Source organism: Staurois parvus, unplaced genomic scaffold (genome assembly GCF_062004578.1).
Source record: "Staurois parvus isolate SC_StPar_1 unplaced genomic scaffold, SC_StPar_1.0 ptg000155l, whole genome shotgun sequence".
Lineage (NCBI taxonomy): Eukaryota > Metazoa > Chordata > Amphibia > Anura > Ranidae > Staurois > Staurois parvus.
In genome coordinates, this window is record NW_028317951.1 from 23,761,511 (window position 1) to 23,788,751 (window position 27,241).

A 27,241-nucleotide genomic window follows, 5' to 3' on the forward strand; every position below is an offset into this window, starting at 1 on the left:
TCACCAGGATTTAGATTATGCAAAAAAAATGTAACCCATACTTCTGTTTTAAATATGGCCAATCTTTACAAAGTAAGCCCCCACTTCTGCTTTCAACAAATGATTTTGTATACTGTGGTAATATTATGCCTATACAGCATATTTTGCTACTAAGAATAGAGGCAGTTGCCTAGCTTTACTTTAGGATTTATAGGATTTGATTTACTCAAAATGATATAGGGTGTTCATTTTGCATGGGAATTTAATCAATGCAGTGAAATTTAACCAAATCACAAGCAGGGGAAATAAAGACAGCATTATCTTAATCATACAGTACAGGACACAGGCAACTTAATTCACATACCATGGGTATTAGGCTCATACCTTCAGATAATTGGAAACTTGCTAGCTTTTGATGACACGCCCCCACTGGGGCACCTCTCATGTAACCCTACCCACTTTGCTAGTGTGTGAAGATGATGGATCTCTTCTTCATGGAGAAATCAGCTTCACTAATGTATTGTTTTTGTTATTTTATTGTATCTGGATCAGTGCAACCTTGGCAGCCGTACCAGGACACAATGGTGTGGGGACGGCCTGTAATGTTGCCTTGAGCACTGGATCCTTCATGAGGAGCACAGCTTGAAACTTGGCAGGTAAGACAGGGTGTCCTGTATCTCTGACCATTTTTGTAAAAAAAAAAGCAAGGCTATGTTTTTGGAATGTATTCACTTTAAAGTGAAAATCTTTCCAGCTAAAATTCATTTACCCCTCCAATCTCCGTTGGTTACACACACCAATGGTAACACACTTAACGCCACTTCCACCAAGAGCCCTCATAAGGTGCTCCGGCGCTTTCTCCTGCCCTTTCTTCACAAGAATTTGTTGCAGGATGGTCTATACCTGGGTTACTGCGTACTCCTTCTGGAAACGCTTACCCTATCTCTCTCACTCTTACATGATTTTTCGGTGAGTACCCCAGAGGGGAATACCCTCACTTTTCGCTATGGCGGAGACCAAGATAAAAGAAGCCAATTCTAAACAGCAGGTGAACATTTGCTCTGCTGAAGGCAACACTCAACCTCGGTGAGCTCCGCTTCAAGCACACAACAAAAGCAGAATTTCACAATTTTTTTGGACGGATAATTGCCTTAATACAGCCATCTTTCTCCAGGGCTCAGAAACGCCCTGCCCTCTTCTACCCCTGTTTATCAACCTGAGTTGGATTTCAATATGCTGGTCCTGGATGACACAGAATCAGAAGAGAATGAAGAGAATGTTGAGGCAGTGTTGGCAGAAGCTGTGGAAGATCCCCCATATTGTCACTATATTGAAGAGGAAGCTTCACACCACATGCTTAATAGCATTGGTAAGATCCTTGCCTCTGTCTGCAAAAGCCTTGGCATTGTTCAGATTGACTCACCTCCATCTCGCCATGCCCCTTTGGTCACAGAGACCTACAAAAAGTTGCCGAAATTCCCTGTTAATGAATGTACAGTCTTTGATGCGTGGGTCACTCCCCCTAAAATCATTGTCAATTCATCCAGTGCAAAAAAAAAGTTTACAAAGAAGTAGGCTAGTCCTGTGGTAGATTCTGCCATCTCTGTCCTAAACAAACATCTTACTGTACATATTGAAGATGTCCCTCCTTTCAGAGGTACTGCTGATAGGAAATTTGAGACGTTCTTAGAAGCTCTTTTGACCTTGTAGGCCTAGCCCTGCAACCCCACTGTTGCTACTATTTCTGTGTGTCAAACTGCAGCAAACCTGGACTAGGGCAACGAAAAGCCATCACGACCCTGTTTTTTTCAGGATCACACTGTTACAGAAAAATTAAAACAATTGCCTCCTGCTTTGCTTCTTTATGTAGATGCCATGGAATATGTCATAAATAGAAATTATGATTATTCCGGACATACTGTATGCCTCGTATGTGCAAAGTCTAATGACTAAGGGCTTGAACAGTGGACGCTGCTTGTAAAATACATCACACGTGTATGCCCTTCCAAGGAAGCCCTCTAATTGGTGAGGCACATGACCAATTCATCAAGGAGGTTACAGGAGGGAAGGATTTACTTTTTCAGGAAGGTTAATAAAATCACTCTCCTGAGGAGCCATTAGCCCCTCTAAATACCTGCACTTTAACTTCTAAACGTTCAGCCTTTCCCTTCAGAACAAAGCTTGGCCCAAAAAGGCCAGCAAGTCTTTACAAAATTCCCCTTCACAATGAAGAGGCAACCAGACTTTTAAGGGGGGGACGTCTGTTACAGTTTGCTTCTCTTTGGAAAGATGGTCATCCCAGACCTGTAGGTTCAGTCGATGGTTTCAAAAGGGTACAAGAATTCAAAGCTGTACCTTCTCACTGCTTTCTTCTTTCAAATCAACAAACGCTGGCCCATGGACAGTCAAATTTGCAGAATGCCCTGAACCACCTCTTTTCTCAGGGAGTCGTCATACCAGTACTTCCAAAGGACAAGTTAAAGGGATCCTACCCAAACCTAGTTCACAGTAACAAAGCCCAATGAGGGTATTCTTTGGATTTCAAAATTTCCTATAGAGTCTGCAAGTTCAGTAATTGCCTCCTGTAAGACAAAGGGAATACATGGTATCTGTTGACGTCCAAGATGCCTATCTGTCTGTTCCTATTTACCCACCTCACCAGTGGCCTCTACATTTTTCTGTGTCAGTCAACTACTTCCAGGGATGAGGAGGGAGGGTAGGGAGAAGGGGGTGTCCTGGGGAGGGCCCGAAGATCAAGTAGGGGAGAGGTTTTGTTCAAGTTGCACTGCTCGTTTTGTCTACTGAATGGTAGAGCCAGTCAATTACTCAATTTAACATTGATGCTCTGTGTGAGTTAGAAATTAGGGAGGCCAAAACCCCCACTGATTCTGGCTTAGGCCTTGTTCACACCAGTGTGCAGAAACGTCAGTTTTTCTGCAGGGCACAACAAAGTCAGTTGTTCACTAGGTGTCTTGTTCACACCACAACACTAGTATCACGTGTAGATTTTTTCTGCGCAGGAATGTGCAACGTATATAAAACTCATTAAATCGTGCATGAAAACTGATGTGAACTGATAACTCTGCAAGTGAATTCTGCGCGTCAGTTCTCATGCATGTATGGTGTGAATGAGTCTTTAGAAATAACTGTTAATTTCAGTCAGAAGGTGATGGAGAAAAAAAGTTTTGGTGGGGATAATAGAAATCATGTTAAAGATATTCAAAGACTGTGGAGATCTATCCACTTTAGGGATTTCTTCTGATACAACTGTAAGAGTCCCCCACCAGTGTTCTCTGCTTCTTCTCCATCCGAATGCCCCCTCAGCAAGCCAGATGCTAAGAAGGCACTCGTGTGCTCCCAAGGCACACATAGGGAAAAAAAAGGTAGTAGACTGTTTTATACCCCAATTTAGGAAATGCATTTAAGTGATTGATTGTAAAGGATTGTTTTTTGTTTTTCTTAATAACAAACATGTTATACTTACCTGCTCTGTGAAATACCATTGCACAGACCAGCCCCAGTCCTCCTCTTCTTGGGTCCCTGCTGGCTCCTGGCTTCTCCTCTCCCCCCCCCCCCCATACCCGCCGAGTGCCCCATAGCAAGTCCATGACACACAGAGTGCTGCTCAGCCCCACTCCCTTCTCCCTCCTCAGTGGCTGTAATTGACCGCTCCAGGAGCCAATGGCATCTGCTGCTGTCTCTGAGCCAATGAGGGAGAAAGCAAAGAGGTGCTCTGCTTTTATGCGCATCGCTTGATCGGGGCTCAGGTAAGTATTTAATGGGAAGGGGGGAGCTGCATGCAAGTTTTTTTACCTTAATTTATAGAACGCATTAAGGTAAAAAAGAAACCTTTTTAGAACTACTTTAAGGTAAAAAAAAAATTGGACTTTAGAACCACTAAAGTCAGGAGACCAGCCAAACTAAACAAGTTGAAGATAGAATCTGGTTGGTTTCCATGCACAGCTGCTCCAGTTTTAATAGATTCCTTTCAGAGTGTCTAAGTAGAGGTGTATACGGTGTCAAAGGTAGCTATCCTTGTGTGTCTTTTTGGCGTTTAGTTAGGAAACCCCCCTTGGGAGCAGATGCTGCCTAGAAAAAAAAAATTACGTACAAATTGTAATTTGTTGCAATGCATTTTTTGTTGTAGGAACACTGTCCGTTGGCCTGGGGCAATATAAATTTGTTTGATTATACAGACACACTAGTTTCTGGAAAAATGGCCTTGAATTTGTGGCCAGTGCCTCATGGACTGGAAGATCTGCTAAACCCTATTGGTGTTACAGGGTCGAACCCAAACAAGGTAAAATAATGCTGCTTTGCTACAAATAAAATGACTCTGACCTTGAGAAATTAATTTCACCCTGTTCTCATAACTCAAATATTTACACACATGCTTTTGTTTCATCCAACAATCTCCATTACACTTTGGAACCCAGAAACCCAGGGTGCATACTGTATGTGAATAACAACTTAGGCACAAACACTCCCTTATCTGTATTAAAATATGCATGCTGCCATTGCCGGTCTGTTTCTAAAAATGCTTATTGCCTGGCTGTCATGCTAGATACAGTTTGTGTTGAGTCACTGACTTTAAATATATGATAGGGAGGTCTAACGTCATGAGCTGCACACTTGATCCAGGTCGGTGGCTAAGTACGTTAAAGTCACAGATCAACGCGACAGCCAGGCAAATAGCATATTCAGAAGAAAGTCAGCAGCTGCAAGCTACATATTTCTGTCAGCAGAACTCCATTTAGACAAGTAGAAGGTATTGGTGCTGCAGTACCATGGTAAAGTTAGTTTGATTATTTTAAACATATAGTACTGCAAAATACTGACAAAGTATATTATTTTACATTTTGGGTATTTTTATTAAACTTTGTTTTTCATTCTAAGTGGTTAATTTTCAGGAAACACCTTGCTTGGAACTTGAATTTGACTGTTTCAGTAGCCCAGTAAAGTTCCCTGATATGCCAACGATAGAAGATCATGCAAATAAAGTTTTAGAAAGAGAAATGGGCTACAATTATAGCCATTCTGGACTGGTAACTATGTGATTTTATTTTTAGCTGTGTGTTAAAGCTATAAATTATATATAGAATTTATTTTTTTTTTAATGTCAGAGCAGAGGGCCATAAAGATAATTATAAATTTGATAAAGCTATTTTAAAGGCATGTTTGGACACGTGTTGAATTTTCAAACGTAATATTTGTGATCAGCTGCAGTCCTGGACATAGTATTTTATTCTATTCTACATTGTCACTTAACAGTGAAAAGGAGAAACTGGTTTACTGGTTGGTTTAATGTGTTCTTGTTCAGGAAATGTGCGGATATTTGTTTTTGTTGATGATGGCACTTTTTTCTTTTTTTCAAAACAATTAGGGTATTTAAGCCTTTTCTTAAATACTAGCAAAAGTATGCTCATTCCAGTTTAGGAAAGGTTGGGGATCTAAAAAGCAATGCTAAAAAGTGTCTTAGCAAGCAGTATGTGCAAGAGAAGAGTGCAGAGATTAGGACAGCAGTGGTGGTGGCAGGAAGAAGGTCACCAGCCCCACATCCGCAGTGCCGCAGACTGTGAAGTGGGGGTAGGTGGACACTGAAACTGAAACAGACTGTGTCAGTGATGTTTGAAGACTAGAGGATTAAAAGGAGACACCAAAAATGAAGCTGGTTATCAGCAAGGGACTGTTTCATGAAGTCCAGGAACAGTGGAGGTGGCTCTGGAAACATGGAAAGTGGGGCAGGGCTTTGTTGCCATGTAATGTTTAAATAGGAAATAGGGCACTGGAGCTGAGATTACTATTTGACCAAAGACAGTGGATAGGAGACTGATATATGGCATGATATGTTTAATAAGTGTGAGGAATTATTGCACGGTAAATGTGCATACATTCCATACAGATCACTGAGATGTGTTTAAAGCTCATAACCTGGCAGTAGATGGATTTCAGCAGCTTTGGCTCTGACACAGTTCGTTTTTTGTTTGTTTTATTTTTTTTTTTCAGTGGGTTTATGTATTAAAGTAAAATCATTGTAGGTGTGTGTTTGATGGATTTTCCTGCTTTTGGGTGAAATGTCTAATTATTTTTTGGTTACTTTTACCCACCAGCACACTGGATTAAAGTGGGCTATATAAAAAATGCTAACCGCTCTTTCACAGCCGCAGAGCTGATTGTGAATGGCACCTTCCCAATGCACTTGATGCAGAAGCAATTTTTGCTCAGTTAATGTGTTAAACAGCCCATTCAAATGAATCCTTTCCTTTAGCACAAGCAACATGTTAATGCATGACCTAACTCCTGTTAACTGCACTGCTGCAGATCACCCTGCTGTGAATGGGCCCTAATATAACCAAGAGCTAATTCTCATTAAATATTCTTAAGTACCGGTGCATTAAAAACCCTAGATGTTTATTTTTGAGATGTGAATAATTGAGAGGCTTGAGCAGAAGGTACTGTTTATTCTCCGTCCATATTTTTCAATTATTAGGGCTCGCTTACACTTGCTTCAAAATGTGGCATTGGACACGCTTTTTTGAAGCACCTGTACTTTAAATAAATTTGTAAGCTTACAGTCCTGTTTACACCTTGTTTGCTTTGCTTCACTTCAAAATGTATACCCCATGTCACTTTCTTGGTGCTTCAAATTGCCTTTAAAGCCTCTGTAGAAAGCTATGACAATGCTTGCTTACAGCACCTGCATATCCCAGGATGCACTGGGAAACCAACAAGTGAACCAGAAAGACATCATCAGCAGTCACTTCTGGTTCATGTGTATATATTTTGGGAGTGTCTGGTGCAGATGTCTCATCTGGTGTGGAGCAGCAGGAAGGTGAGCAGGGTCCAGACTGGAGTGGACCAACTAGCAGACAACACACATGATGTGCAACATGGGAACGCTATAGCAGAAGATGAGCAGGGACGAGAGAGAGGACTGAGTGGTGAAGGATCAGCAGAGCTGGGGGACTGGAGCAGGCAAAAAAGCAATGTCACACGTGGTGCACAGCATAGGGGCTATATAGCGGGAGGTGAGCGGGGAAAACCGTGAGAGGAGGATCTGCAAATTAGAGGATCAGCAAAGCTGGAGGTTACTACTGAGTGGGGAATCGGCACAGCTGGGGGGTTACTTCTGAGTGGGGCATCAGCAGAGCAGTGGATGCTACTGAGTAGGGAATCTGCTGAACAGGGGTACTAATGAGCTGGGGATCTGCTGAGTTGGTGTACTACTGAGCTGGGGTTCTACTGGGACCCTTCAAAACTAAAATCATGATAGGCGCTTGAATGTGTGTTAAAGCAAGTGTAAATGAACCCTTAAAGTGTTTTAACAAAAATTTGGTATGACTTCCACATTAACAGTACAAGCTTGAAAAATAGGTTGTGTGCTCATACATGTTTTATTTTTTGAAGAACCTGAGCATCATTTTAAAATCTTTAGGGCTGGTTCACACTGGAACGCAGTTCGGGAAACCCGCATTCTGTGCATGTTCCAAACACACTAGGAGTGTGATCTGTTGCATTTGGCTATAGATTCCTAATGACACCTCACCCGCAAATCGCAAGTGCAGCACATTTGCCTGCAGCGGATCAAATTGTACCACAGTGCCATGCGATCTGGCAGCAGTGCATTGCTAACAGTAGTGCAGAACTACTTTTGGTGTGATCCAGAGCTGTTTTAAGCCCTTTCAAATGAATGAGCTAAAAATCAAATTGCACTGAGTCGCGCAGGAATCAAAATATTCTCCTTAGAAAGCAAACGCCATAAGATTGTAGGTACTATTTACAAATACTTCATCTGTACTACCCTATGATATTGTTTCACTGGGGCCTGACTTCGCCTAATGTCCTAGCTAACCATGCCAACTGTCCTTCCAGACTGCCTCAGTCTCATTGGAAATGGAATCTTAGACCAGTAATGGCCACTGTCTTTTGATGTGGAGCTAGCAGCTAGTAAAGACGAGCTTTACTTTTCTGACCTTTTCCGATCATGTGACCACCGTGATTAACCGTCAGATGATTGACCCTAAAACCCCCACCCCGCTTACCGGTTTCTGCAACTCTTAAAGGGCCGGGAGGCGCCAGCGTGTAGAGGTTAAAATAGTTGTAACACCTGAAGGTTTTTTAACCTTTATGCATTCTAAGCCATTGGCTCCCCTTGCTGTCAGTCAAATGCTGTGACGGGAGCAGAGGCGTGGCCGAGCCTCCCAGTCTTGCAGTAGACCCAGACGGGGCTGCTCGGTAGCAAGCCTGCACGAATGCCCCCATGGAAAGTGTCTTTCCACAGGGGCACTTGCTGCAGGGGACCCCAGAAGAGGAGGATCAGTGCTGCTCTGTTAAAAACCATTGCACAGAGCAGATAAGTATAACGTGTTTGTTATTTTATTTAAAGAAAACTGAAGGTTTATAGTTACTTTTAGGGCATAGTTGGTTAAAAAAAAAAAAAAAAAAAATTTTCATGATTAATGCTTCATAAAGTTATTTGCTCATTATTATCATTGTAATGTATAGCTTTTCTTATGCAGGCTAGTAGAATAGCCAGAGATAATGAAGTCCGAGAAAGTGATAAAGAGCAACTCAAAGCCATTTCTGCCCGGGACCCTCTCTCTGAAATTACTGAGCAAGAAAAAGAGTTTCTCTGGAGCCACAGGTAACACTCACTTAAACAGATTGCTTTAGGTCTCTTACAAACAAGCCTCATAAAAGCATATTCACCACTATCCCTTAGAGTAGAACTATAGGCAAAAATGGTTTTTGGTTTTTTTTTTTTTTTCGTTTCTTTCATTTTGGATAGAGCAAGGGATGGTTATAACCCGCCAGATTTTTTTTTTTTTTTTTTTTTTCGCCATGTCTGTCTCATTTCTGAGATTTCCCTTCATTTCCTGTACCATAGTCAAACGGGAAGTAGCAGGAAATCCCTGCAAATTAAGGGAATCCCTTGGGACCCCCAGGTCACCAGAGCTAGTGTCCTCATTTGAAGATTTCCTCTCTATTACCTGGGGACAACTCAAAATTTGGGATTTTCTTTGCATTTACCTTCAATGATAATGGTAAATAGGACAAATAGGGTGAATCTCTACTGACAGGGGTTCTAATCCCTCTCCACTCTATCAAAACTAAAAAAAAAAAGAAAAATTTTGCCTTTTAGCTATACCTTAATTTTCTGCATAGATCAATACACACAAGCCTTTTTGTATTCTTGCTGTTCTGTGTTACATTAAAATGCTGCAATCTAATTTTTCTGGAACATCACAAAACATACTAGGTACAACACAACTGCTAAATGTGCATTGTAGCAAGTGCAGTGTGTGCATGGACCTTAGACTGTTTACCTGTGTAAGTAGTTTATTTTTTTTTAAGCAGGTACAGTATACAGAATTGGAAACCGGTTTCTAATTATAATGCTTACATTTCTAGAAGTCACTGATTTCTTGCATAATGCTCACATTTCTAGAAGTCACTGATTTCTTGCAGATACAGGAAGTGAAATACAGTAGAGGAAGGTACACACAGAGATTGAAGAGAACTTTTTTACTTCCTGCAAACTCAAGATGTGAAGTGCAGGATGAGAGACCAGTGAGATGTGTCCCTCTCGGGTCTCTTGGAAATTTTTTTTTCTTTTATCCCCCCTGGTGGCTGGGGCCTGTCTGGGCACTGCGAGTTCTCGTTACGTCCTGTGCACCTAGTGTGAGCTATTGAGGATTGCTTGACTCTTAGGGGTTATTTTGTTGTTTTTTTTTTTTTTTTTTTCTTGCTCATATAGGCTAAGAGCTCTTAACCATCAGTGCAGAAGAAATGCCCTTCATGCAAAACAAAACTGGGGGATAATTGGAAAAAGCCTCTGTGCAGAGCCTGTATCACTATTCTTGTCAAGGAAGAATATGTCTATGGGTAGCGATTTAATTCCCAGTTTTAAGAAGGAGCTTTATGCCACTATGCAATCTTTTCATTCCTCACTGGTAGTTCCAACCTCGAGTCAAGCATCCACCTCAGCATCCTTACAGAGCTCACTTTTAACCCCTTTGGTAGAAGCTGAAGCGGGTGATGCTGCCACTCAAGAGGGGCATTCCTCATTCGGAGGAAGAGGAGGGTGAAGGGGGTGATAGTTCTCTATCTAAGTATAAATTGTTCCTAGATTAAGTGGACAGATTACTGAAAGCTATTTACACCACATTAGGCTTGGGAGAAGAGTAAAAAGAATGAACCGTATGTACACGGGGCTTTGTGAGCCTAAGGGGTACATTCCGGTACATTCAGTGATTTATGACGCTATAAAAAGGAATGGTTGGGTCCAGAAAGTCTTTTTTTTTTTTTTTTTTCCCCAAAGCCAATAAGAGGTTGTCCCCCTTCAAGGAGGATCCCGCAGCCATATGGAATAAAGTTCCTAAGCTAGATGCAGCTTTTTCGCAAATTTCTAGATTCACTGACCTAGCCTTTGAAGACATGGGCATTTTAAAACATCCCATGGATAAACGTATGTATCTACTGCCTAAAAGGTCCTGGTAATCAATCATGGGCAATATTAAGCCACCTATGGCCACTACTTGTGTTGCAAGAAACCTAGAATACTGGCTTAATCAGCTGAAGGCGCATATCATAGCGATTCACCAAGACAGGGGATCTTGGATTCCTTCTCTACTCTTAACATCAGTGGTGGCATATATAGCAGATGCTTCAGCCGAGTCTATTGGAGTGTCAGCAAGATCAGCAGCCCTGTCGGCCAGAAGAGCGCTGTGGTTAAAAAGTTGGCCAGGGAATGCAGCTTCAAAAAGTAGACTTTGTGGAATTTGTTTTACTGGAGACCACCTGTTTGGTCCAGATCTAGACTCCATTTTGGATAGAACAGTGGACAGAAAGAGAAAAAAACAACCTAAGTGTTTTTTTTTCAACTGCGAAGAATCAGAAGCTGGTCAACAAGGACCAGGGAAAAAGGAAAAGTTGGTCAACACAGAAATCAAATGGTAAGGGTGGCCTCTTTTTCCATCCTCCTGCTCAGGCCAACAAAACACAATGACTCACTCCTTCCAGTGGGAGGAAAACTTCAGGGATTCCTGCATCAATAGGAAAGCATAGCTTCATGCCAGTATATTTTGACTTTGCTTTCACAGGGATACAGGATAGAGTTCTCGACTCTCTCCCCAGAGAGATTTCTTGTCAAAAATTTGCCAAAGGACACAATCAGGGCTCTGGCTATGAACACCCTTCTACAGGATCTGATGTAACAGAGGGTTGTGACGCAGGTAGCACTAGAGGAAGAACAATGGGGTTTCTACTCCCATGTCTTTTTAGTAAAGAAACCTTCTTTGAATTTTCGTCTTATCCTCAACCTGAAGCCTTTAAACAAATCCGTTCTATACAGAAAATTCCACATGGACTCGGTTTTCACAGGAATTTGTTGACCCTGGCTCGTTTTATGGCGTCAATAGACTTGAGGGACGTCTACCTTTATTATATCCCCATCGCTCTTCAGTCCCAAGTATTTCTCAGATTCGCAGTAGATATGGGAAATCAGATCCTTCATTTACAATTCAAAGCTCTACCTTTTCGGTCTTTTGTCTGCTCCACGAATATTCACAAAAGTAATGGCGGAAGCTCTCATGCCACTTTGTCTGCTGGGGATTGTAGTTATTCCTTACCTAGATGATCTTTTTTTGCCCCTTCCAGGGAAAAATTACAGGAGGATTTGGTCCGTGCCCACACCCATCTGGAGAGCTTAGGGTGGATTGTGAACAAACAGAAATCAAATTTCGTGCCATCATAGGTAGTACAGTTTCTAGGCTACCAGATCAGTTCAATGGAACAGCGCATCTTTCTGCCAGAAGAGAAAAAGAACAAACTTCAGAATGTGGTAGCTCTGTTGCAATCCAATCAGGATTTATTGATAGGAGGAGTCAGGTCAGCTTTAGGAACTCTAACTTCAACAATCCCAGCCATTCAGTGGGCAAGGCTGCACTTCAGGCCAGTCCAGGAGTTTCTTCTGAGGAAGTGGGTTCACAATTTGAGTTCTTTGGACATTGTAATGAAGATCTCCACCAGGGTAAAAAGGTTTCTTTGGTGGTGGAGGGGCCAGGCTGTCCTATCAAGGGGTCTCCTATGGTCCTTTCCTGTCGAGAGAAGAGTCACAACGGATGCCGGTTCCTGGGGGTGGGGGGCCCATTGAAGAGTAAATCTGGCACAGGGATGCTGGTCCAGGTCGGAAGCGAAAAAATTATCAAATTGGAGAGAATGCAGGGCAGTAGCCCTAGCACTGTCTGCGTTTTCTCAGGATCTTCGGGGCGCCATGTTCAAATTCTGTCAGACAATGCCACAACAGTGGCTTACCTGAGCAAGCGGGGGGGACGAGAAGCAGGGCCCCCTCAGTTGCTGGCAGTAGAAATCCTGAATTGGGATGAGAACCATTTACTTTCCTTGTCGGTGATCCACCTCAAGGGCACATTGAACAAGGTAGCATATTTTTTTGAGCCAACAATGCATTCAGGAAGCAGAATGGTCCCTGAACCCAGAAGTCTTTGCTCTGATTACCCGGAGTTGGGGCAGCCTCAGGTGGACCTGTTCACATCCAGGGAAAATGCAGAGATTCCTCAATTTTTTTTCTCCCTACACAGAGAAAACAGATCCTTGGGGACGAATGCTCTGGTGCACCCTTTGGAGGTTTCACCTGGGTTACGCTTTTCCTCCATTTCAGATGATCCCGCTAGTGTTGAGGAAAATCCAGAAAGAAAGAGTTCCAGTAATCATGATTATTCCTTTCTGGCCAAAGAGTGCCTGCTTTTCCAACATTCTACAGCTAGCGGTCAAACCCTTTTGGCACCTTCCTCCCAGAAAGGATTTACTGATCAAGGGCCCAGTGAGCTACACGGAGGTAGCAAGGTTATCACTGACTGTCTGCTATCTGAAGAGCAGCTGTTGAGAAGAAAGGGATTTTCAGAGTCCTTTAATATCTACCCTGTTATTGAGTAGAAAGAAAGTGACGAGGGCTATTTATGCAAAAACTCCAGAAGACTCTGTCTCAGTGTTAGAGTTTGTACAGGAAGAAGCAGATAAGGGGCTAACAATTCGTACTCTTAAGGTACAGGTGGCTGCCTTAGGAGTATTCTTAAAAAGGTCTATCTCATCGGAACCATTGATCTCAAGCTTTTTCAAAGCACTTGCTCGATCCAGATCAGTACCTACAAAATATTTCTCAAAATGGGATCTGTCTTTGGTTCTAAAGGGCCTTAACAAAGGATCATTTTGAACCATTGGAGTCAATTTCTCTGAAAAATTTTACGTTCAACATGGTATTTCTAGTTACTGTTACATCAGCACGTAGAATCAGTGAACTACACGCCTTATCCAACAGGTAGCCTTTTCTCTCTACATTCCCAGATAGGATTATTCTTAGGATGGATCCAAGTTTCTTATCGAAAGTGGCATCAGTTCAGAATCGTTCTCAGGACATTGTTTTTCCAGCCTTTTGTCCCAATCCTTCAGGTGAAAAGGAGTCAGTTTTTCTTACGTTGAATGTGAGGAGAACTTTGAGTTACCTTGAGGTAACTGGGAACTTTAGGTCTGCGGCTCTCTGTGCTATTTTCAGGTTGGAAAAAAAGGCCACTAGGCATCTAAGGGGTCGATTGCTAAGTGGCTGAAGTCAGCTATTTTTTAAGCCTATTTCAAGATGGATTTGACTCCCCCCATCTGGGATTCGGGCACATTCTGCTAGAGCTTTGGCAGCCACTTGGGCAGAAAAGGCTGGTACCACCCCAGAATAAATTTGCAAAGCGGCTACATGGTCAAGTTTTATGACGTTTGTTCATCACTATAGATTGGACCTTCTGTCAGCAAGTGATCAGGCCTTGGGCAGAATGGTTCTACAAGCTGTTGTCCCTCCCTAAGTGGTAAGTCTTGTTTATCCTCTCAGGTATTGTCCTGAAAGACATTAAGGAAAAATTCAAGGTAGACTTGCAGGTAACTTATTTCCCAGGAGTCTTTCAGGATAGTAACGACCCGCCCTTATGCTGTTGTTAAAATGTTATGTTTGTGTTCCAGCTTGGGCTGGAGGTACTCTGCTACAACTGACAAGTGGTGGGGAGAAGCCTCCTTTTAAAAGATTGCTGGAAGAGGTGTCTCCTGTTGTCTGGTAGGAAGAGCCACGATCTCTCAGGTACTGTCCTGAAAGACTCCTGGAAAACAAGTTAATAGTAAGTCTAACTTGAATTTTCCTACACCTAATTCTCTTGTGTTAAATTGTGACACACATTACAAGCAGATATTCCAATGAAGACTGTCTTTATTAGCCAGCGAGGCACTTCCTTTTGAAAGAGGGATGACAGTTGGACAAAACTGAGGCCAAGCGTCGGAGAAATCAGGCCTCTGGTTTCTGTAAGGAAGAGATCCAAAATGTGTATGTGTAAAATGACTGACAGGTTTATTTTAACAAGTGTTCATTTCTTGTTCTGGTTTTATCTGATGCCTTTCTCTTATTCCTTATTTAATTTTGCAGGCATTATTGTCTGAATACCCCTGATATCCTCCCTAAGCTGCTGCTAGCTGTGAAATGGAATTGCAGAGATGACGTTGCACAGGTAGAGTACAAAGATAATAATCTTGTTGCACCAGATCTTTGACATATTTAGTTTTCTTTCTGTATGTGCAATATTTGAACGAAGCAGTTTGTTGGCTGCCATGTCAAAACTATTCTATTTTAGTCTAGGGATTTCTCTAGTATGTGGTTATTGGTTGGTTATAGTGTTTTTGTTTTTTGTTTTTTTGTTTTTTACTGTGAATATATAATTGCGTCTTGCATACATGCTTTTATATGAAAAACCCCATATCTTAATTGTACAGTACAGGACACAGGCAGAGTATTCATACAATGTATTATAATCGTGTACCTTCAGGTGACGAGACACTGACAAACCTTTAGTGCTGTTTACAGCAGAGTGACCTCTGATGCAGCCTGGGTCATACAGAATCGCATGACAAGGGAAATTACATTATATTCGATAGTGCCTGTTCAAATCAATGCGACTCAGCACAGTGCAATTTTGAAACCTTCAGTTGACTGGACACTGGCAAACCATTAGTGCTGGTTCACACCAGTGAAACCTCTGATGTAACCTGCGTCATACAGCATCGCATGACAAGGGAAATCCTATTATATTAATTTAGTGCCTGTTCAAATCAATGCGACTCAGCACAGTGCAATTTTGAAAAGGTTCCTGTGCTGAGTGTCTGCTGTTATACTGGCTATAGAAAAGAATCGCCCTCCTGTAAAATAATCACATTTTGTTGCTTTGCAGGCTGAAATGAAGACACACAGTTTTTCAATGGGGTTTAAGTCTAGACTTTGTCTAGGCCATGCAAGGACATTCACCTTTTCCTCCCTCAACCACTGTGTGGTCATTTTTACTGTGTGCTTTGGGTCATTGTCATGCTAGAAGGTAAACCTTCCTATTAACTACTTTCTGGCAGAGGGCAGCAGGTTTTCCTCAAGAATTTGACGGTATTTTGTCCTATCCATTTTTCCTTCTATCCTGACAAGTGCTCCAGTCCGTGCTACAGAGAAACAACCCCATAACAGGATATTGCCACCTCCAAGCTTTAGTGTAGGTATGGTGTTATTTGGATGGTGTATTGGATTTCCGCCAGATATATCGTTTAGTGTTGAGGCCAAATAATTACATTTCAGTCTCATCTGCCCGTAACACCTTTTTTTGCATGTGGCCTCAGAATCTTCTGGGTGAGTTTTAGCAAAGCTCAGTTGTAACTGCATGTGGCCTTTCTTGAGGAGTGGCTTTTTTCTTGCAACCCTCCCATACAAGCAGTATTTGCTGAGAATTTGTGATATTGTTATCACATGCAGGCAATGACCTCTCTGTGTCATAAATTCATGCTTCAGAGTTGCTGTATGCCTCTTGGTGGCCTCTCTGACCAGTTTCCTCCTGGCTCTTTCATCCAGTTTGGAGCGACTTTCTGATCCAGGGAGGGTTTGTGTTGTATCAAATACCTTCCACTTCTTAAAATTAGATTTCACTGTGCTTCTAGGCATTGATAAAACCTTTGAAATATTTTGGTATCTGTCTCCTGACTTGTGCCTGTCTACAACTTTATCCCAGAGATCTTTTGACAGTGCCTTGCCACCTATAGCTGATTGTTTGCTTTATTTGCACTACCAGGGACTGAAATGCTCCAGGGAAGCATGACCACAGTTGATCACAGTTAAAAATCAAATGGCTTTGTGTGCCATTGAGAAGGTGATTAGCTACACCTTATTGAGTTTACAAGTCATTTTTAGAAGAGGGTGATCCTTTTTTCTAACTCAGTGATTCTGTTTTTTGATTTGTTACCTTTATTTCTGACATGTTGGTGTTATATGTTGAGTAAATACAGCGGGTTAAAACAAAAACTGTGTCTGTCTTCATTTCAGGCTGCAAAGTAACAAAATGTGATTATTTTAAAGGAGGCGGATGATTCTTTTATAGCTATACCCACTGTATGTCCTTCACTTTTGCAAAAAGCTTGCTCTACAACCTTTAACCTTTCTGTGGCTGTGGCATGCTCACATTGTTTATCCAAAGCTTCCTCCCCTGCTCTCTTGCATGCAGTTTTTGTTTTCACCTTTGGTTCCATCTGTGCTTTATTGCCTGCAGTTTCTGCCTCCTTCTCTGTTTTTCTGCGTGCGGTTTTTGCTTCCATCTATGCTTTCATCTGTGCTTCCTTGCATGCACTTTCTGTGGCTTCTGCTTCCATCTCTGCTTTCTTTTGGGTAAAGGCTGCCTGAATTTTAGAAGCTTCAGCATGTGCTTTAATAAGTTGTTGGCCAAGTGTGGAATATCTTGATTGTTGAGACTTAGCGGATACTTGGAGGAGTGTCTCATGAGATTTAGATTCATGAAGTTGTGTGATTCATACTTCTGCCTTTCTTTGTTTTGTAGTGCTTTCTGTGCGGGCGGGCAGTTACTGAAGTCCAGGAAGATCAATGAACTACGAGAGCGGTCACCAGCACCCTTGCAGTACATTGAGAACTACAAGCTGCCAGCCGCAATGGCTGACAGTACTTGTAGTCTAGTCATTCACAGGAAATTGAGTGAATGATACATCGTGTGGGTGAAGCAATGCACGGCCATGTTGTTTTCAAAATCTTGACAGCGGGTGCGGGGAGAAGATCCCCCTACCCACTGTCACAGGGAGGGCGGTTATCGGGGGGAGGAGGAGGGTGTGCGTGCTGAAAATGTTACATATTACACTGTAAATACAGATGTGACATGTTCAGAAAGGTGAACTTTAATTCATCCTATGTCTCTTCAGTGTTGTACCCTTTTAAGAGGTTAGTATATTTAAAGAAGAACGTCACTCTTTAAATCAACTTTGACTATTTTTAATCCTTATGCTGCCAGCATTTGTAAATAGATATGAAAATATATCTTATTTACGTGTTTTAAACCTTTTTTTTTTTTTCATTTTTTTCTGCTACTTCCTGGTTCCCAGGCCTAGGCATGTCATACATCCCAGGAATCTTCAGGAGGAGATGAGGGGTTTTGCCAGTTAAGCACAGCCCTCTGCCTGCATGCCTGAGCTAAGGGCACTTGGATTCCAGAAAGTAAATGCTACTTGAATCATCGTCCAAGGCCAGAAATGCTAGGGGTGTTTTTTCAAAGTGATTTCTCAGCAAACATAAAGCATGGGGACATGGAAGGATGTGTGAGTTTGCATATTAAAAATGATTTAAATGGTATTTTCAGTTTGTGGTGTTCAGATGCAGTGTAGTTCCACTTTAATCACTTCCAGTCTAGGCCAGTCCTTACATTTCTGTCATACATGTAAAAATTGGTGTTTCTTTGCTGAAAAATTACTTAGAACCCCCAAATAAATATACATATTTTTTAAGTAGAGGCCCTGGAGATTAAAATGTTGTTTTTGTTGCAATAATTTTATGTCGCACAATATTTAATACCCAATTTTTGGTATAATATAAGAGATGATGTTAAGCTGAGTAAATGGACACCTAACATCTCTTGCTTTTAAATTACGTATGCCTGTGACACGGCAACAAACTAAGGTACCCAGAAACCTCCATAGGCGACGATTTAAAAGTCTGTACAGGCTATTATTATTACCCTCACTCTGATATTTGCATTGATACTTCACATATGTGGTGAGATCACTATTTACATATGTGCGCACGACCTACGTGCGTGTTTGTATTTGCTTGTGAGCCCGGGGGGGATGGAGGGCACTTTAAAGAATTGTTTACACCATGGTGCAGAGACATCGATTTTTCTGTACGCATTCTGAAAGGGCACAAAGGAAATCTGCAACATGTATAAAACTCTTCTGAAGTGCGCATGTAATCTGATGCCTCTGCAAGTGAAATCCATGCGTCACTTTCCATCAGTTTTTTTGCACGTACGGTGTGAGCGAGGCCTAAACGTTTATTTTACTTTTTAATAAAAGACGATACCTTTTTTCCCCTACCGTCTTTCAGGCCAGCACTCTGAGAGACCTCGGCTCCTCCCCATCTGAGGAAACACCTCCACCTACAATAAAAAAGCTCCACTCCCCTCTGACCTCAGTTCAGGTGTTTCCTCAGGTGGGGAGACACGAGGAGGCGCAGGGCAGACGATAGGGGAGCCGAGGGCCGGATAGCCGGCTGAGAGGCCCGATGCAGCCGGGAGTGAAGGCCGGAGTGTCCGGCTGCATATCCTCCCTGGGCAGGCTGCGGGCAGTGAGAGTGCATCCCGGGGGACGGGACAAAGCACTTGCCTGTTCTTCGACCCCCCGACCCTCTCCGGCGAGGGGGGGCGTCGGGGTGGCCGTGGTGAGATCTGGGGAGGATCGGGGGGAGTTCCGCTCCTTCCCATACTGGAGGTCGGAGGACTTTGCCGGGCCGGACGTCGGGAGACGACGGTTTCCGGCGGAAGGGGCGGGGCTTCGCCCAGGGCTGCGACTTCCGCTTCCGGTCGCGGCCCTCACACCACGGCGGCGCGAAATTTGAAAAGGCGGTGCGGTGCACAGCGGTCTGGGGGACAGACCAGCGCCAGGCGACCACCCTCCGGTACGGGATGTTGGAGGCACCGGGACCAGGAGATGCCAGCACCAGCCAGTCACAGGTAAGGTGCCTCAGTGGAGGCCTCCCCTACCTGTTGGCCCCTAGCAGTGGGAAGGTGGGGCAAGGGGTCTGCGGATTTGCAGGCCCTTTTTTGCTCTGCCAGGAAGGAGCAGGGGGGGGGTGTTTAGTGTTGGACTGATTAGGCTTCCCTCCTCCCCCCTTTCTTTTGTGTCTTTCAGGGCAAGGCCCGAGCTAAACTTAGGCACCAGGAGCCCAAGCGGAGATGCCCTTCCTGTAAGGAAGTTTTGAAAGAATCTTGGCGAAAGGTTCTTTGTGGCCCATGTATACAGGGGTTGGTGAGGGAGGAGAAGCCGGAACAGGGGGACCTAGCCAGGTCAGTGAAGGAGTTGGCTACCACCTTCGACTCCTTCAAATCCCTCATGGAGAGGTTTGCCCTCCCATTACCTACACTTCCCCCCCCCCCCCAGGTAGCTTCGGTGAGTCGTCGGGAACCCCTTATGACCGGGGAGGAACCAGTGGGGGACTCCCAGTCTGAGGAGGAATCGGCAGGGGAGGGTCCCTCGGAGGAAGGGAGGGGCCCCTCCCGGTACAAATTGACTCTAGAGGAGGTAGATGAGCTCCTGGGGGCTATATACGAAACCCTGGACATTAAGGAGGAGGTTAAGGCCTTATCTCTCCACGGCCAAATGTATCAGGAGTTGGAGGAGCACCAGCACAGAGTATTTCCTGTGCATGACATTTTGGTGGACACCATTAAGAAGGAGTGGCAGGACCCGGAAAGGAAGCCGTTCTTCTCTAAGGCTTTGAGAAGGAGATTTCCGTTTTCGGAAGACCTGGAGGCGGTCTGGAACAAGAGCCCTAGACTAGACGCAGCCTTTTCCCAAACGACCAGGAGAACTGATCTGGCGTTTGAGGACATGGGGGTCTTACCAGACTTATTGGACAGAAGGGCGGAGTCTCTCCTTAGGAAGGCCTGGGACTCGACCCTGTACAACCTGAAGCCGGCCATGGTTACGACAGTGGTAGCCAGAAACTTAGAGTATTGGCTTACGCAATTACAGGCCCATATTGTGGCAGACTCTCCCAAGGAAAAAATCTTGGCCTCTTTTGAGACCCTTTTGCAAGGTGTTGGGTATATTGCGGACGCTTCCGCAGAGTCGGTGAGGTTGGGGGCCAGGTCTGCTGCCCTGACCAACTCAGCCAGAAGGGCGCTGTGGCTAAAAACATGGCAGGGGGACATCACTTCGAAAATTAGGTTGTGCGGCATCCCCCTCACTGGAGACTGTCTGTTCGGCCCGGGGTTGGAGGAGTTATTGGACCGGACAGCTGATAGGAAGAAGTCCTTCCCCCTCAAGAGGAAAATGCAGGAGGGGGGGACACGGAAGGCCCGCCCGGCAAAGAGGCTGAGCCTGCGACCGCCTGGTCAGGGTAGGTCTGCTGGACAGAGAGGTAGGGGAAGAGGGGGAGTGATTTTTCGCCCTCCTGAGCAGCCCCAAAAGCCAAGGTGACTTGGTTCCTCCTGTGGGGGGAAGATTGGCGGCATTCCTCCCACAGTGGGAAGCCGTGGTCACCAGCCCCTTCATTTTGGATGTCATCCGAAGGGGTTACCGGTTGGAGTTTCTAAGGCCGCCACCCGAGACTTTTCTGGTGACGACCCGTCCAAGGGATCCGATGAAGGACGCGGCTCTGGTGGGCGCTTTAGAGATTCTAGAGTCCCAGGGGGTCATCTCCAGGGTTCCGGTAGAGGAACGAGGGAAGGGAGTTTATTCCCATGTGTTTGTGGTTCAAAAGCCGTCTGGGGCGTTCAGACTGATTTTGAACCTGAAACCCCTAAACAGGTCAGTGCGTTACCGGAGGTTCCGCATGGACTCCATTTTTACAATCAGGTCCCTAATACCGCCAGGTGCATTCATGGCATCCATAGACTTGAAGGACGCCTACCTACATGTGCCCGTGGCGGAAGCCTCTCAGAGGTTCTTCAGGTTGGCAGTGGGGGGGGAGGAAGGAATTCGACATTGGCAGTTCAGGGCTCTTCCATTCGGCCTTTCCTCCTCGCCAAGAGTATTCACCAAGGTTCTGTCGGAGGCACTGATTTCTATTCGCATGAGGGGGATTTCAGTGGTGGCCTATCTGGACGATTTGCTGCTCTTCGCAGATTCAGAGGCTCACTTACGGCAAGACCTGGTTATAGTGAGGGGCCATCTAGAAAGCTTGGGGTGGATTTTGAATCTGGAGAAGTCCTGCCTGGTACCTTCTCAGAAAGTGATTTACTTGGGCTACGCTCTAGATTCGGTGGACCAGAAGACCAGCCTGACTTTGGAAAAAATCACCAAGTTGGAAGCCGGGGTCAGATTACTACAGGGGAGCAGGTCGATATCCATAAGGCAGGCCATGTCGGTACTTGGATTACTGACAGCGTCCATTTCGGCAGTTCAGTGGGCAGGTCTGCATATGCGTCCCCTCCAGTTGTGGATCCTGAGGGTTTGGGACAGGAGCAGTCACTCCCTAGAACGCAGGGTCCTGGTTCCCCCCAGTGTGAAGAGGTCTCTATGGTGGTGGAGGAGATCGTCCAGCATAACTCAGGGGCTGTTGTGGTGTTTTCCGATATCCACGGAAGTCACTACAGATGCCAGCGCCAAGGGCTGGGGAGCCCACCTGGGAAATTTGGTGACTCAGGGGGAATGGTCCTTGGGGCAGAAGGCCAAATTCTCAAATTGGAAGGAATTGAGGGCAGTGTGGGAGGCTCTGCACTCCTTCCAGGTGTGGGTCACGGGCCAGCACGTGCGTGTCCTAACGGACAATGCCACGGCAGTGGCTTATATAAACAGGCAGGGAGGGACAAGGAGCAAGGCCCTCGGAGCCTTAGCGGCGACACTGTTGTCCTGGGCAGAGGTGAACTTGGCGTCCCTGTCTGCGATACACTTAAAAGGAGAGCTGAACCAGAAAGCAGACTTCCTAAGCAGGACTCGGCTCAGGGAGTCGGAATGGGCCTTGAACCCCAATGTCTTTCAGGAGATTGTGCGGAGGTGGGGATCCCCGGATGTGGACCTTTTTGCCTCCGGGAGGAACAACAAGGTCCCAAATTTCTTCTCTCTATCCCGCTGGGACGGGTCCAGAGCGGTGGACGCATTAGGTCAGAGGTGGGACTACCGGCTTTGTTACGCCTTCCCCCCGGTTTTCTTGCTCCCCCTGGTCCTGAGGAAATTCAGGACCTCGTTAATCCTGATAGCTCCCTTCTGGCCGCGGCGGGCGTGGTTTGCGACCCTAAAAAGTTTGGTCTCTCGTCCACCCTGGGAGCTGCCACCGAGAGAGGATTTGTTAACACAGGGGCCGGTTCTTTGCCCCAGCGTGGGAAGATTACGGTTAACTGCCTGGTTTCTGAGCAGCAGCTCCTCTTAGAGAAGGGGTTCTCGCCTAAGGTAGTGGCGACATTACTGGCCAGTAGGAAGGAGGAGACCCAGGCCATTTATGGTAGGGTCTGGGGTTGCTTTACAGCCTGGTGTGACCGGACGGCAGTGGCAACCCATAGTTTGGTTTCCGTGTTGGAATTCCTGCAGGCGGGAGCGGACAAGGGATTGTCTGTCAGCACGCTCAAGGGCCAGGTCTCGGCCCTCAGTGTGTTCCTAGAGACGCCCCTGGCCAGGGAGGCGTTGGTGAGTAGGTTTTTCAAAGCTCTGGTGAGGCAGAGGCCTCCGAGGTCCAGACCGTTTCCGGTGTGGGATTTGGCCAAGGTGCTCGGGGGGATGACCAGGGCTCCGTTCGAGCCCCTGGAGTCCTGCCCGATAAGTGAGCTCACCATTAAAACGGCTTTCCTGGTGGCGATTACCACGGCGAGGAGGGTGTGCGAGATGGAGGCTCTCTCGATCAGAACACCTTATCTCCGTATTTTTTCGGACAGAATCGTTTTCAGACCGGACCCGTCCTTCATTCCGAAGGTAGCTCGGAGTTTCCAGAGGGAACAGGACATTGTCCTTCCCTCGTTTTTTCCTGACCCGGTGGGGGTAGATCAGGAGAGGTATCATTGTTTGGATGTAAGAAGGTGCGTTCCCCAGTATCTAGAGAAATCTAGGGAGTTCAGAAGCACCGAATCCCTTTTTGTTTTTTTTAAGGGGGCTAGAAGAGGCAAGAAGGCGTCTAGAAGGACGCTGGCCAGCTGACTGCGGCTGGCGATTGCAGGAGCATATCAGGCGGAAGGCCTGGAGGTCCCGGAGGGTATCAAGGCACATTCCACCCGAGCGGTGGCGGCTACCCAGGCAGAGCTAGCAGGGGTTTCCCCAGGGCAGATTTGCAGAGCGGCAACATGGTCCAGCTATGACACATTTGCCAAGCATTACAGACTGGACCTGGTCTCGGTGCAGGAGCAGGACTTTGGTCGTAAGGTCTTGCAAGCAGTTAGCCCGCCCGAGGGGTGAGTACTCGCTTATCCTCTCAGAGTGCTGGCCTGAAAGACGGTAGGGGAAAAAACAAGTTACACTTACGGTAACGTCTTTTCCAGGAGTCTTTCAGGCCAGCACCGGTTTCCCACCCGTGTTGATATTTGTTATGTGAAGATGGCTTATTACGATTATGTTGTCTCGCATTGTGTCTCCCCAGGTGACCGGAGGATGCTTGGAGAACTGAGGTCAGAGGGGAGTGGAGCTTTTTTATTGTAGGTGGAGGTGTTTCCTCAGATGGGGAGGAGCCGAGGTCTCTCAGAGTGCTGGCCTGAAAGACTCCTGGAAAAGACGTTACCGTAAGTGTAACTTGATTTTTTTTTTTTTTTTTTTTTTTTTTTTTTTTATGAAACTCATCCCCTGTGATAGCATGGGCTGTGACCTATCCTCTTTATGGAGATATTTGGGATCTATCAGACCCCGAGTATCTCCTTTGCCTTCCAGGAAATCTAATCAAATGGAGATCGGATTGATCAGGTGCTTTTAGAAGCTGGTAATAGCTTGTTAGCTCCCTAGTCGCTCATGAGAGCATTTTAAATGCAGCAGGAGGCGAGGGTTAACAAACTTCTTCCGCCTGTAAAAGTGATCCAGCAGCTCTATAGCCAGTTGGATCACTTTTACTTTGTAGGAAATCGGCTCCTCTAAAAAAAAAAAAAAAAAAAAAAATCTTAACTCTTCCTTTCTGAGGCCGTATATATAAGTATGGTGGATGGGATGAGGTTAAGGCACAATTTTTGATAACTCTTAGGTAGCAATGGTTTGTTTAAGAGCGCCCTCTAGTTGCAGTACCTCTTGAGAATGCTGAGAAAGGTATGACGTGCAATCAACCATTACCATTAGTGATTGTTACCAGCAGTTCTTTGACTCATAATTCTGTTGAACCTTCTAAGTTGGTTTAACCAAGCATTTACCTTGTCTGCTTAGTACCTGATCTGGAAGGAACTCTGATTCTTGCTGTATTTCAGCTCCCACAGAAATTGTGATGTTTTGTTGTGACATTTGTGATGACAATGAAAGTTATTTTTGCAGTCAATGAGAAACGTATCAGTTGCTTAGCTTTGTGTCTGTCTGGAGCACAGACTGCTTTCCATCTCACTTGTTTGAGAAGGTATTAGAAACGAAAATCAGAATGGAATGCTGTAATGCAGGCAGCTTCCGCTGTATACATGTATAATGCAAAAATTACTTGTATAGCAGTCCCATTAGTAAGAAACTGGATTATTGCTCTCTTCTAGGCTGTAGGCTGCAGTGATTATCTTGAAGGCATGTAAAGGCTTGTGTGAAGATGGCTACACTGTCCTAACCTGCTGTGTACATCACATCTAGAGATTTTGTTGACTGGAGCTAAATGATTTTTTGACTGTTCTGTTTCTGCATTCTAAACACTGCTAGTCTGATGTCTATAACTGATATAGTTGTGGTAAGATAGGTTAACTTAAGCTGGCCATATATTATACAAGTTTCTTGTTCAATTTCCTTTAGATTTACGTTCACCTATGAAGTACAAGAGCCTGCCTGATTGCATACAAATTGAAAGTGTTTAGGTGTGACCTCATAATATGATGTTGGTAAATCTAAAGGAAAATTGTACAAGAAAATTGTATAATGTATGCCCAGCTTTAGTCTCAATAGCTTGGCAGACAGTGACTTTATCCAAATGTCATCTTGCAGATTGTCTTAGGTTTTAATCAAAAACTTGTGCAGATTATAACAGATGAAAATTAGATAGTTAAAAAAATCAGTGTCTAGCTTTAGCATAATACAGTACCTGTGGTAATTGAAGACTAAAGCATGAAGAAGGGTGGGATTACATAGAGCATCTCCTAGCTATGGAATGAGGTAGGGACAAAATTAATAAAGGCAAACAGACAATGCATGTGTAACATAAGTCAGGCAAGGAATTCCTTATCTTGGTAGATCACAACCCCAGCCCTAGCAGTGGGGGGAGTCCTTTCTTCCATATCAATGGAAAGTTATCATAAGGCGTAAGTCTGTCAGGCTAGGGATGAGTGTTCCAATCCCTAACTGTCCAACATGGTCATTGGGCGAAAACGAGATCCCCGTCATCTTTATGCTCAGAGAAGTCCAGTTGACCGTGTAGTACTGCCCCCTTCCCCCTTTCTGAAGGGACACCTAAATCAAGGTGCAATCAGACAAGGCCATGGCTACGGCCTACATTAACCATCAAAGGGGCACAGGAGTCTGGCTGCCATTAAGGAAACAAACCAGATGATGATATGGACAGAAACTATCTGTCCAGTGATCTCTGCCATTCATCCAGATTTTTCTATCTAATATGCCAAAATGGAGGATTCCAGCTTTGGATGTCCTAGACTCCAAATTCAACAACAAACTACCTGTGTTTGTTGTCAGAACCAGTTATCTGCTAACTCTAGCCTCAGATGCCTTCACAATCCCCTGGTTTCAGTTCAGGTATATTTACACTTTCCCTCCATTGCTTATTCTGCCTAATCTTCTCCAGAGTGGAAAACTGTGATCCGAATTGTGCAAAATTGGCCCAGAAGAGCCTGATACACAGACCTACTCAGACTTCTAGCAGACAACCTGATGCCTTTTCCCAATAGGCCAATCTACTATCTCAAGGCCCTCTCTTCTATTCTGCTTCTTAGTCCCTGGCTTTAACAGCATAGCTGTTGAAACACAGGTCTTAAAGAAGTTTGTAATCCTTACCTTGATTGATAAAAGAAAGAAAAGCCTTTTCCAGGAAGAAGATCTACTATCATACCTGGAAATCTTCTTGTTTTTTGTTTGTTTTTTGGGGGGTTGTTTTTGTTTTGGTGGGAACCCCGGCTCTTTAATCCCGAAGTGTGGTGCAAGGATGGATGTGGGGAAGAAGAAACCAGAGCAAAACCTCATACAGTAGTAATTAAAGCATAGATGCAGCTTTTTAAGATGATGAGAATGCACTCACAAAGGAATGTCCACTTGCCAAGCAATCAGAAGATGTGTGTCTATTTCCAAAGCACAGGCTTTACCTGGTCTACTAGCCTTGGCCAGGGGGAACCGTTGGCACTCCTGGGTCTGCCAGCTGCTCTGGAGAGGTGAAGCAGATGCTTTTATTTGGTAAGGGTGCTGTGACAGTACATCCAGTGATAACCGCCCACCGTCTGACGTCATTGCTTGGGAATACGCAGGAACACGTTTCATGGAGCCAATCCCCTTCCTCAGTATTTGATGTTTTTGGTCATTCACTTTAATCCCAGAGACTACCATGTCCCTTACATTCTGGCCTTTCTACAAACAGAAATTGACCAGAACATGGCCTTAAGCACTCTGAAAAGTCACGTTTCAGCCTTGACCAGTCCTTATCAAGAGCATCTGGCTTCCCTCTTCATTATAAAAACCTTAATTCAAGGTATATGTTGCAATAGGCCCCCACTACTGCACCCTGTGCTCTGTGGGATCTCAGCTTGGTTCTCTCTGCCCTGCAGAAACCAGCCTTTGAACCCTTCAGTGATATCTCCCTAGATGACTACTCCTGCTGGTTGTCTTTTTGTGAGAGCCGCATCTGACAGGTGTGATTGCTAAGTTAACAGCTCTTTTGTAAAAAGCCATTCCTTATTCTTCAAAATGACAATGTGGTCTTAAGTCCAAACCATCTTTTTCTTTTTTTCTTTTTTTTTTTTTTCCTAAGGTGGTATCATGCTTCCACCTTCTCATCCTTATTCCCTGCTGTAAAGCATCCAAAGGAAATCTCTCTTCATTGCATGGACATAGAGCCATTAAAGTCTACCTAAAAGCTGCAGCTTCTGTCAGGAAGACT

At 44.7% G+C, this 27,241-nt stretch overlaps 1 protein-coding gene across 1 annotated transcript in view; it reads left to right on the forward strand.

Annotated features, from left to right (window-relative positions):
* Positions 1-27,241, forward strand: part of PIK3CA (phosphatidylinositol-4,5-bisphosphate 3-kinase catalytic subunit alpha) — a 139,485-nt gene that overhangs the window by 51,993 nt on the left and 60,251 nt on the right. The window contains exons 8-11 of the mRNA XM_089675538.1: positions 4,127-4,279; positions 4,890-5,024; positions 8,499-8,623; positions 14,456-14,537. Of these exons, the coding sequence (XP_089531664.1) occupies positions 4,127-4,279; positions 4,890-5,024; positions 8,499-8,623; positions 14,456-14,537 (495 nt within the window). The remainder of the gene's footprint in view (positions 1-4,126; positions 4,280-4,889; positions 5,025-8,498; positions 8,624-14,455; positions 14,538-27,241) is intronic.